We start from the raw sequence: 12534 nt of genomic DNA on the forward strand, positions 1-12534 counted from the left end.
ATATATAGGGTAAACTTTAATAACCCTTACTTACTTTATTTTCCAATTAACAATTGTGTTCTGCAGTTTTAGAGATTCCTTCAGTTTGAATACTTCTGGAAAAAGGTAGAATTACATTTTTCCCATTCAATAACAAAAGAGGAAATAGAATATGAAAAAATATACTTATATTTCAATATCTTCTTTTATGTCTAACTGTATCCATTTTATATCAAAAGAAAAGCTGAGCTTCGCGAATATTATGAATATTGTGTTAACATAAACTACTTGTGCTACATGAATAACTTGGGCTAAGGTAATTCTTTCTAAAAGCTTGTAACCTGATGATTATAATATACTGATTTAGGAAACAATCCAAAAACATTGGATTCTGATCTTGGAATATAATTATAAGAAAAACATCCTTTTTATTATTATCCCAAGATTATGTCAAAATATATAAAGTATTCAGCCAAACACTAAACATGACTTTCGGTATACCTTATTTATACGACTTCGTACAAAAAAAAAAAAAAAAAAATCTTTATATTTCTGCAAGTGTTCTTCCAAATCTGTCTATTAGAAGAGCAGATTATTAAGATGAAAAGACCAAAAATATCAAACGTAGATCACTTCTGTGTGAGATTTTTTCTCAAAACTATCTTTTACAGAGATAGAGTATCGTACTGTTCGTCCCTCTCATACGTTTCAGAAATGGGAATGCGGTGTGCCAAATGCTTCTAGGAAGCAAACATGTGAGGACTGCTACTTTAAATGTCACCGCCTTTACTGAGACATTGACTGAGGGGAAAAACAAAACTATCAATCTTTGTCGTCTCCAGTCACTCAGCTGTCTGTCAATTTGGTATATAATTAGCCTTGATTGCACTTACAGAGAAATTCAAACCAGAGTAATCAACTTTCTCCCTTTATCTTCTAACATCCTTTTTTCTTATTAGTTATAAAAATCCTTTGCAAACATAGTTGGAATGGAGTTAAAAGACAAAAATATTCACAGCATGAATCTAATTTGGTGGAAATGAACAAATTAATTATATTGAAACTGCTTCAAAATCCATCAGAAAAGTATTATTCTCTTATCTTTGCCTTGCAGTATTTGCAATATTTCAGCTGTGATGAACAGAAAAGACAGAATATTTAACAAATGTAAATGTGTGTAAGGCTTTACAGGCATTAGATATGCATGAATAAAGCCCAGTTCCTAATTACATATAACATGGACTAATAAATCAGGGAAAATGGCCTGTAAATGGTTTAAAAAGCAAATCAAAAACTGAATTAAGCAACGCAGAAATCAAAGCAGGTAATCAGCAATTAAAATCAAAGATGGATCAATCAGAGAGTTGTGGCCTTTTTCTGGTTGTATTTGAGAATTGCAACCTTCACTTTGTGGGGGATTTGATTTATTTATCTATGAATAGGGCCTGATGGGAATTGTAGTCATGATGCATTTTGAAAGCTGTGAGTTGGACCCTAATTTCCTTTCTTGCCTTATGCAGATGTACTAAGGCAGATAATTAAACCCAAAGCTGCAAACTAATCTGCAAGTGTTTGTAATGGTGGTGTCACACCTTGACGATTTAGCCAGCATATGCCGACGTATGAAAAATCTCCCGAAAACTCTGGCATACATTATAAGTTATGGGTACGTTTTGTATAAGTCATGAACATGCTGAAACACACCGGCACATGTTGACATACGGCAAGCATGTATGCCAGCGTATGCTCATACGTGGTCCATAAGTTATGTGATCGTTGACACACATTAATTCTATCTGTATCCAACTTCCTTCCTTCCTTCCTTCCTTCCTTCCTTCCTTCCTTCCTTCCTTCCTTCCTTCCTTCCTTCCTTCCTTCTTGGCAGGCAGCAAACAGCAGTTAGGTTAATAACGCGATCAAAGAAATCATTTTATTCAGGCCAGGTGCAGGCTGGGTGCAACGCTGCTCCCCTCAGGACACTGTCTTGTGAAATTTCATGGGCATTATGCTGCCATGCTTTATGCATAAGATATGACATAAGTTCTGGACTCATTATGCATACGCTATGTATACGCCCCCAAAATAAAAAAATTACATAGAAAGCTCAGCCTATGCCAGCACTTTAGAAGATTCTGGGACGTCCAGCATACACTGACTAAAAGGTGTGACACGGTCATAAGCAGATGGAGGGATGTGGCTTTACGTAAACTCTTATTGGTGACTGGTCAGCATAACTATTTTTTTAAAACTTGGAGGCAGCTCTGTAAGCTCAATCATTAATTCCACAAAACATCCCCAGGGCAGTTATGAGGAGAGACAAAAAGGCTATTTTGTACACAAAAATAAGGGTTACAAATGGACTCCAAACTTCAAAGACACAAAATAGCATCACATTTTCAGTTGTCTATCAGTAACAATATTCACAGCTACGTTTTCATGTTTTTGGAATGGTTTTCTTGTTGCCTCCTGAACAGAAATAATGAGTTTAATAATAATGAGCAAAATGAATTTTTTTTATGACTTTATGCTCTAAATAAAAACATAACGCAAAATGGTTCTACGCCTTGATTTATGCACCGATGCAGAATCACCAAAGAATACTAATAATTAAAAAAGCGAATAACATATAAAGGTGGAGGAATGAAGAATGTCAAACCAACGTATTCTTTTTGGTGGAGCAGATGATCTATAGATGAAGCTAAGCAGAAGCAGTGCTTTTCACAGGTTTCCCTTCAGAGAATTCCCCTATTTTATGTAAAAGTTAATGATCAGAACATTGTGATCTTCTTTCCTTGGCTTTGATGGCTCATAAAAAAAAACTCAGGCTCCATGGATAACTAGACTATTAATGACTTTCACCCAATTTTCTTAGGAACTAGTAGGATTTTGCCCAATTTCTATGAAAAACACTGCTATTACTGTCACACTGAAGAGCAGCATGGATGTGACACACTCACCACATCCCTACATTTGGAAAGTGTTTCCAATAAGCCCCCCAGACCAGCCTCTCTGTTTCAGAGGGCAGCCCCTGCACCAAATGGAGAAAAATTAAGATGCCCTCTCTGGAAAATAAACAAAGCAAAAAAAAGCAAAAAAGAAGGTTAGAATTGTAGAGAAAATGAGATATGTTAGTTGGAATCTACCTCAGGCGTCTAGAAATATTGTGAATAGCAATACCAGCACATTATCATTTTGCTTGCATACAGTACACACAAGTTGGCTATAAATGCAGGGGAAAAACGTTTCCTCAGTCACAGGATTTTAAAGAAGGAACACAGGGTGCTTTCACACCTCTTGTGGAGTTGGTTTATGAAAGGTGAATCCTGTGAGCTCGTCTTAAAATGGTACACCATGTCCTTTGCTTATTCCTTCGCCTCCAGCTTAGCAAAATCCGGTGCAGATCCAATATGTGATTAAAATTCACTTAGCTTTACTGAGTAAACACTCTATGTTCTGGTCTGTATGTTCTAGATTATACTATATACTATAAATGAGTAATTTTAGCTTGCTACCATAATTTAAACTCATATCCATCTAAATTAATAATAAAGTGGATTCTAGACAGGTATGTTTCACCTGGTCAGTAGACCTTGATGACATCACAGGCATTTCTTCATTAACTCTATAATAACATGAAATAAGTCAATCAGAAAGCAAGTGTCAGCTCCTTCTTATTTAGTTTGATGATATGATAAGAATATTATTTAATCTTAAATTTATTAGCTTGGTAACATATTCCAAGCTTTGCAGATTTCATATTTTCTCACAGTTATCTTCAGATATAAAAAGCTAACGCAGGCCATAGTTATCTATATGCCTTCTGTATTCATATACTTTTATTTACAAATTCATTCTTGGCCTTTTATCCTCATATCTACGTTCTAGGATATTAACAAGAGTACAAATACAACCTATTCTTGGATTTCCTCTTGTCATAGCTTTGTTGGACCATGTTGGGCTACTCTAGCTTGTAACTCAATGCTTATCCAGACATTTTGAATTGAAAATGCTTCCTGGATGAGAAACAAACCATCTTCAGGCTTGGAAAACAAATTCCAGTGGTTTGTTTTTTAACTATTTTGGAATGACTATGCCCTGGATGACTGAGAATCTTCACCAGCACATGTGCTGTGTAATACTGCCATGGGCTAACTTTGCCTGTTTTCATGGAGTTGTTAGTGATTACACCAGAAATACAAGCATTTTGTAAATCCCACTAATAAAAATATGCTATAAATGATAGCTCTGTCTTCAGTTCCAGGCCTGAGATGGTAAGAGTTTGGGTCCAACTTTCTACACGAGAAAATTCATAGAATTGATTGTGTAAAATGTTAGATAAAACACATTCTGAGAATGTTGTGGTATTTCATTTGTGTTGAACTCTTTCAGCAAATTTTCCCCCATTTAGTGGTTAACAATGGCAAAACTGCCTCAGATCAAAGGAAAAGATGAATTTAATCTTTAGGAGAAAAAAAAAGGCTATTACAGGGTGTTCTTGCCTGAAGTGAAATTACAGCACGTAATAATCAGTATGAAAGCCTGAATCTATTTATGACCCCAACGGACATTTTTTGTTTGCGGCTCGGGTCATGCAAGTTCAATTTCCTACTGCTTTAGGCTCATTGACATTTACAGCACTGCTTAGTTGGACCTCTCGGTTTTCACTAGTTTTCACTTGAATGTGTGTGAGTTTGGCTTCAAGTGAACAGGACAATGAATTTAATCGTGTAACAGTACACCTGTCTGTAGTGTCTGAAAAAGCTCGGATATCATGAGAGGTACATGGTGTTCCTAAGAAGGTGACTTTTTCTCTTCACTTGTCAACAAACCCAAACACTAAAACGTCTATCATTACAGAGGCTGTGTGTGTGTGTGCCACTGTGAAGGTGTGTGAGTAAATGTTTGTGTCCCTGTAACCAGCTATAAGTAAACAGATCTTAAAATGAAGGCCAACGTTTCACAAAGTCTGCAAATTGAGGTAACTAAACATAATAAATTGACTTCTGGGGCTAACAGGCCAAAATACAGGAATTGTACACCACTTGAACCTGAAATGGAGATATTATGAAAACAAACTTTACATTTTCTGTACCGGCACATAACATACTAGCAGGTAAATATTTTACATAGATGTTTATATAGGTATGTGTTTACCTGAGTATGGTGGCTATCCAGATGTCTGTGCAAAGAGGTGCTGCTAGAGTTAGACTTGCTGTTGGTATCATCTTCTAGTGATCCTGCATATTTTAGAAATAGCAAACATATAACTGGAGGGTCAAAATAAAAGTGGCATCCTTTTCACAGTACAGGTGCATCTCTATGAATAAGAAAATAGCAGAGAAAGTAATTTATTTCAGTAATTGAACATAACAATTTAATGTGAAGTTTCATATCAATTCATCACACAAGGAATGTATATTCATTGTGACTAGACCAAATATCTAGTCATTATTTGGTCAGTTTTAATTAGAGTTTAAAGCTAATGAATATCTAAACTTTAGTTAAAAAGATATATATATAGCATAACTGGCGACCTGTCCAGGTTGTACCCCGCCTCTCTCCCGACAGATGGAGATAGGCACCAGCACCCCTCGCAACCCCAATTGGGACAAGCGTGTCAGATAATGGATGGATGGATATATAGCATAACACCTATAAAAATTATGTCCAATGAAAAAAATGTTATGTATTGGTTGTGTTTTGGTCAACACTAAGTGTGTTAGCTGGAGAACCCTCCTACTTTAAGAAGGTATGCTAATCAGAGATGTAGCTCTAAGAGTTTCACCATTTTCTTGGTCTGACTTTAGGATAAAATAAATCAGACTGACTGTCCTATGTGTTCCTTTTGTAAAAAGTCTTTTGCATTGTATATTTCTATACTCCAAATAGGTGTAAATTCTTGGCTTGACTTTTAGTGTTTTAATACTTTCGTGAACTCTTGAGGTTACAATCAATAAAGTTAGAGTAGCCTGGTGGTATTTTTTATTTAAATTGACTCGCTATAAAACCTGGGAGTAGTGAAGTACTGTACCTTGTAAAGCTATAGAAGAGGAACGTGGAGTTCCCTAAACCTTGACTGATCTATCAGTATACCGTTAAGCAAACCATGAATTCAGGAGATTATGCTTTAGAAAGTCAAAGTGTAAAATGTAAAGCCTTGTAATGTTACCATTAGATATTTGGTTGCCGTTCTCAATAGGGAGAGGGCTTGGGGAGTGCAGAGAGTGGTTGTTGGCATTCTTGTCTTGTAGCTGCAGAGATGGTGAAGTGGGTGCAGAGCCACTTTCTTCTCTCCCTGGCAAATTAATGTTTGAATTGAATCCTAGAAATAGTAAAACCAGAGAGAAACATATTACATGCATGCACAAATCACATTAGCATCAACCAGACAACAGACATCTAGATTGTGAACTGTGCTAGCCTTTCTCTTATTAAGGGTCTTGAGGGCTTTTTCCATAGTGCATCTTTCCTGTAAAATGAATTTGACCTAAACATTTTTTGTAATTCATACTATTTCATAAAATTTTAGTTAAAGAGGGAACTGAGGAACTTTTCAATTCTACATAGTTCTCTAATTTCACACGTGTGACAGACAGTGAGAGAGATCTTTCACCATTCATGTTTGCAAAATCTCTCTGGGTCATCCAGAGTCCTAGATCCTCTCATGTGCTCTCTTGAAATGGAATTCTGACTTTGAGTTGAATTGGCCAAATGTATTAGATCAATATTCTGATTCAAGACCAAATGATAACTCGTTTGAGGGCTTTAAAAATCTTTGGTAATAAATAACTGTAAAGGGTGATTTAATACAGTATTAAAAGATTGTTTTTAGTGTGCACAAATGGTTTAATCATTCCTAAGGTGAAAAACTTTTATATTTTTGCATTCATCACTACCTTTGAGAAGCTTCAAAGGGTATTTGAAAAGTTTCCATTTTCGCAATTTGTTGTTAAGTGTCTTTACAGCTTGTATTGTAAGTCATCAAGGTTTCTATATGTTCACAAGCGTCTTGACTTGTGTGCCAGTATATCATCAGCCGATGTCCTTCACTAATAATGTCTGGCTTTTGCCCCACTGCACCTACCCCCACCCAGTAACATGATACCGTAATATACTACATGCTTAGCCGACTACTGTAACATAGATTCCAGGGTTAAAGTTTGTATCCGAGAGACGAATGATCATATCTAGTCAAAGTCAGACTCTAGGGAACGCAGTGAAGTAGAACTGGAAGCTTATCTTCCTCATTTCTTTTAATTATATGTCTTTTTTATGACACAGGTTTGTGGGAGAACCCAAAGTCCACCTGTCCTCTTTCTTAGCCATTTCTGTGGTTTTCTCATACCATCGGGGTGAGGATAAGGAGGGGTAGACACAGCGGGGGAATCAGCTGTTCTTCTCAGAGATGTTGGGGATAGCAACTGTAACCTCTGCTTGCTCCCCAGAGCTGAGTATCACATTCTGTCATTTAACTACCCAGAGGGAACGGAAGTGGCTTGTCCTGTTAAACCCATAGGCATCCCTATGCACTTAGATCTAAGGCGGCTGCCGCGGTCTGGCTGCTCAAAATACTCCACCGCCCGGCCTTCTGTCACACACACCATTTTCCATGATGCCAGTGCTTTTTCTGCTCCAGTCCAGGTGCTGACGAAGAGTCAAGTACAGGATGTGATGTGGGGCAAATGCGTCATCATACACGCTTGCTCGCATACAGTGTCTTATAAGGTTGTTAGCACCCCGCTCACTGAAATTTTTACCATTATAGAAGCATGATGCAATAGTTTGATACGCACACCGAGCAGTTCCTCATTAAGGCAAGAGAAAAATTATCATCTGTTTGGACTAAAAGCTATATCTCCTTTACTCTGCTTGAGTTTTTTTTTTCTTTACTTGCATTCTAGATATTTGACCAGGTTGTACTGTTCGCTGCTTCAGAACATTCACACTCCTTTCAGTAAAACATGAGTGAGGTGTTGAATATTTGATGCCTAATCCTCATCATTCTACTGCTCATACATTATTAACAAAGCCCCAAGTTACACACTCTGAGGAAACACAGTTGGATAGCAGGATTTCTATCTTCGCTGATAGGACAGAGTTCTGCTAAGATTGCATCAGAATATTTACAACACTGCAAAGCAATCTGTTCTTGGGTTTGCATACTCTGACCTGCTGACATTCAACAGCTCTAACTTTGACATAAATGTCTGCACTACTTTTTTAGGATTTTGTCTGCACTGCATGTAGCACACTGAATTGCTTCGTGCAATAACCAATTTGCCTACATTTAACAGAGCTGATTTAGAATCCACATGTGCAGATACTCTAACGGTATATTTCAATAATATGGAAAACAGGGTTTCCGTTGTAAATGTCAGAATACCCAATTCCCAAACCTCCAAAAACAAGCCTAACCAAAACAACAAGCTTTCACTTTGTAAACAAAACAAGGTTTTATCTCAACTTTGATATGCTTCTACTGCGTGGGAGGTAAATAAATGGTTAATAAATCTCATTAACCCATTCAAATGGAGAAAACAGAAATCACAAAGAGTCAATGCAAAACACAACTGCACAAAAATATATACATTATCCATGCTCCCACATGAAGAAAAGGTAACAATCAATAGTTATCTATTTAAATCCGAATGTATACCAATCCACTGAAAAGCTTATGTAGTTACCTGTGTCTCCATATTTAGAGATTTGGTAGGAGGCCCACAGGAAACATTCCTGTTCATTCTTTATACATCTATCTTCCAACCCAAAGAGTGCCTGTTTTCATACAGTTTCTGATTATTTATTAGTTGTAGGTTGTTTGTACAGGGACAAAATCATATTATTTTTAACTGCTGCAACCACCACCATCCACAGCTTAACACAGGAAATGGTAGTGGACTTTAGACACTGTAGATCCATGGTAGCAAATCCATGCTAGCCTGGAAGACATGGAAATCACCATCATCTCCAGCCCTAGCTATCTGGAAACACATCTTGGTATTAATATGGACTAGACCAATCACACAGAGACATTGCACACCAGTAGCCAATATCTTCAATGACAGCAGAGATCATCAAAACTCTGCATGTCGCTACTGTGTTCTATCAGCCGTGGCAGCTTAATAGTTGCTGTTTGTTGGGAGAGGTTGCCTGTCTAGCCGATAATAAACGAAAGACAAGCACCACAAGAGGCACACTTCTAAGCCAAGTTCAGCAGGTTTCAGAGGGGAAATAATCTACCATCTGTAGACGCCCCTCTAATATACTGATCATTGAAGGATACAGAGTGCTTCAGGAGCTAATTCCTTTTAATCAGCCATTAGGGTTATTTTATATGTATTTAAGTCAGAGTTTGTCTCCATTGACCTAAGAGCCAAGTTGAATACTGAACATATTTTCTATATATTTCCCTTTTCATCAGACTAGTTTCCATTTATATTATTCACCAGTACAAATGATTAGATGTCCTTTTCTGCTTGTATCACCTTTTAATAATTAAGTGCTATGCTAATGCACTGGCATTACATACTCTTGCTCATGGTGTAACTTAGTTAAGAAGTTTATTTCTTGTTTTTGCAAAGCCTAGGGATTTCTTTTCTTTACTTTTTTCTTTTCTAACTACTACTGGAATAATGGTAATGGCACAGGCTGTGCTAGAGACATGTTCACTATGTCTAGTGAGAGTAATTGCAGGATGTTGCCATATACATTTTTGTGCAAAATTGGCAAACAAAACAAGAACTAAAAGACAGACTTTTCCATGTTGCAAGCTACATCTTAAGCAACTGAATTAAAAAATAATTTTGCCAGTGGCTATAAAAAATAGAAAATTAACAAGGGTATTTTATTATTAACAGACCTCCATCTCTCATTTTGCGACCGGGTGTCGACTTCCTCAGCAGGCTGCGTCCAGAACTGAACAGAGTGTTGAGCTCATCTAGGGGGCTAGTTAGGGGTCTGCCATTGGCTGGGTTAAACAGCAGCGGTGACGATGAGCAAGAGTGTGCCCTCCGTGGCTCAGGTCGAGACATCTTCACTGGAGAATAGGGAGGCGGCTTCCCCAGTGGCTCCACAGCTGCCCTTTGAGAGGAGATTTTGGGGGAGTTTGAGCTCCCAGTGACAGATGCTGCACGAGTCAGAGCAAGGAAGTTGGCCTCAGGTGGGAAGGGGAAATGTGAAGGGGGTCTGTAGGGAGGAGGTGCTGCACTTGGGGGAGGAGGAGGTGGTGGAGGGGTCAGTGGAGGAGTAGACTTCTTTTCTGGCATGAGGACTGTAAGACTAGGTGAAGAATCAGCCCTTTGGCGAGAAAACTGTGGGGACAGAGGGCTGTCTGGCCCTGTGGCATAGTTTAGATTAGTTTCAAAAACAGGCAGCTTCTTTACTTCCAAGGGGGTGAGTGGTGACTCATCTGATGCAGGAGAACAGGTAACAGGTGAAGGAGGAAAGACCAGGAGGGGAGGGCGGTGAGGGAGTAAGTTGGGGAAAGGAGCAGGAATCTCACAGCTACCATCTTTGCCAAGGTGAGCTTTGGAAGAAACTCCGCTAGACAGGCCTGGTGTAAGAGAAACATCCATTGCAGAATTGGCACTGGCTGATGTTTGTTTGTTCTCCCCACCTTTTGGAGGAGATAAACCCAGTCCGATCAAGCCCAAGGATAGAGTTTGCAGCTTGGCTGCCTTGGTGATAGCAGGGACAGGATTTCCACCATCTTCAGGTGGGAGATACTTCATCTCCTCATAGACAGCCTCAGAGTCAACCAGCTCTGGGCTGTCAGGGGGCTCCTGGAGACTACGAGCCCGTGGCTGAGACCCTAACATTTCTATGTATACATCCTCTTCATCTTGGCCCTTGTATAAGCTGAGGGCCACTCCTTTTGGTGCATCTAAAGAAGCCGCTCTCTGCATGGGGCCTCCGATTCCTCCGAAACCCCCGCAACGAGAAAGCAGGGCCAATTTTACATCAGCAGGGCGTAGCTGGTGAAGCAGAGGTGCCACAGCATTGATTTCCTCATATGAGCCTGTCAACTTAGTGTTAGGGCTGCGCTTAGGTTTGGGTGGTGGTACTTTTCTTATAGTTGTGTAGTCATCACTATGGGGGCGGGGCTTGGCTGAGGAAAAGATAAAAGAAAGGGATTTTGAAACAAATCAAGTCAAGGCAATCTGCAAGATAAAAACAAAACACACACTCTATAGTGGCCTGTTGGATTTTGGAACATATTTGAATCTAAGGATTGTTAATTAGAGAAATTGTGCATGACACAATATTGAGCCTATTTAACAAGACATTTATTTTCACTTACAATGTCTAAAATGACACACATCAGCTGCTATTAATATAAGATTTGGGGGCTCCTTCTTCAATCAGAGACTGACAAAGTTTAGCTAGCATAAAACCTGCAGTTGAAGAAGTTAATTGCAATGGCACACATAACAACCACACTAAGGATTGTTAAAAAATAATGTAAAGAAATAACTATTCTTCTGGTAAAATATTCTTTGGGGCTAAATTTCTACAAGTTTATTATCTGAACATGAGAACAGAAGGCTTGTCTGTTTAAAACCCATTTAACCATTTTAGAACAAGAACATCATGTCAACTGTGAAGCATGGGAGTGAAGGTGTAATGGTTTAATTTTGCTTTGTGGGGGAAACCCCACAAAGCAAAATTAACTGAATATGGCAAGATATAATAAACAAAAATGCATTCAGATTCCGACAAGAATGAAACAAAAGATAAGATAAGATAAGAACAAAAGACAAGTATGAAGAGAAGAAGTAAAATAAAGAGTGATTGCAGAACTCTAGAATTCTGTTATAGCAGCCTAAATGAGTATCTGACATTCCAAACAAAATTCAAAAATTAGTTAAAAAGTTATAAAACTTTATCTGACATGTCACTTTCAAGTAGTTTCTTACACCTCTGTTTTTCTTTAATAACAATTCACCACTAAAGGTTTTAGCAAATTTAAAAATAAAATTTTGAACACTAGCTGATCTCTAACAAAAAATTTACAACGATAATAGTTTGTTTTGCAGTAGCTGTATGTACCTGCTGGGTCACTGGGGGACAGCTGGGATTTAGGAGGGCTTCCAGCAGGTGAACTGGACCCCTCTGGAGTATAGCTTTCTTTGGCAGCCATTGTCAACCCTGCACTAACAGCTTCATAGGACGCACTTAGGCGAGTATTGGGATCCCTCTTTGGTTTGGGAGGAGGTTGCTTGCGAGGTGAGGACAGACTCCCACTTCCTGCTCCGTCCTCAATGTTCTGCTGCAATGATTGTTTGACTGGTGGACTAGCAGAGAAATGGACCATATTGTCCAAAGCAAGGGGAATGGGTACTGAGCTGGAACGAAAGTGACGAATAATTCTGCCTCCTGCAGTGACATGACCCTCATGGACTTTTCCGCTCTTCTCCACCATCCTGAAAAACAAGGAAAAAGAATCAATATGGGGCAGAGGGCAATACTTGGCCTAAGATTAAAATTGTGTATGATCCCAACAGTATCTTTAGCACTACCCTAAAACTATTTATGTCCATTAACATACTGAGAATT

At 38.5% G+C, this 12534-nt stretch overlaps 1 protein-coding gene across 5 annotated transcripts in view; it reads right to left on the reverse strand.

The window, feature by feature from the left end:
• The window catches only part of myo16 (myosin XVI), a 133959-nt gene that overhangs the window by 5263 nt on the left and 116162 nt on the right, over positions 1-12534 (reverse strand). For 3 of the 5 annotated variants that reach the window (XM_015393166.1, XM_015393168.1, XM_015393165.1), the window contains exons 31-34: positions 12028-12401; positions 9839-11086; positions 6149-6301; positions 5134-5216 (exon numbers count right to left, since the gene is read on the reverse strand). In XM_015393166.1, the coding sequence (XP_015248652.1) occupies positions 5134-5216; positions 6149-6301; positions 9839-11086; positions 12028-12401 (1858 nt within the window). Of the gene's footprint in view, positions 1-2936; positions 3042-5133; positions 5217-6148; positions 6302-9838; positions 11087-12027; positions 12402-12534 lie in introns of all 5 variants that reach the window. The other 2 variants (XR_001481802.1, XM_015393169.1) reach the window with 2 other exon arrangements.

The sequence above is a fragment of the Cyprinodon variegatus genome, unplaced genomic scaffold (genome assembly GCF_000732505.1).
Source record: "Cyprinodon variegatus isolate N-32 unplaced genomic scaffold, C_variegatus-1.0 Scaffold628, whole genome shotgun sequence".
NCBI classification, from domain to species: domain Eukaryota; kingdom Metazoa; phylum Chordata; class Actinopteri; order Cyprinodontiformes; family Cyprinodontidae; genus Cyprinodon; species Cyprinodon variegatus.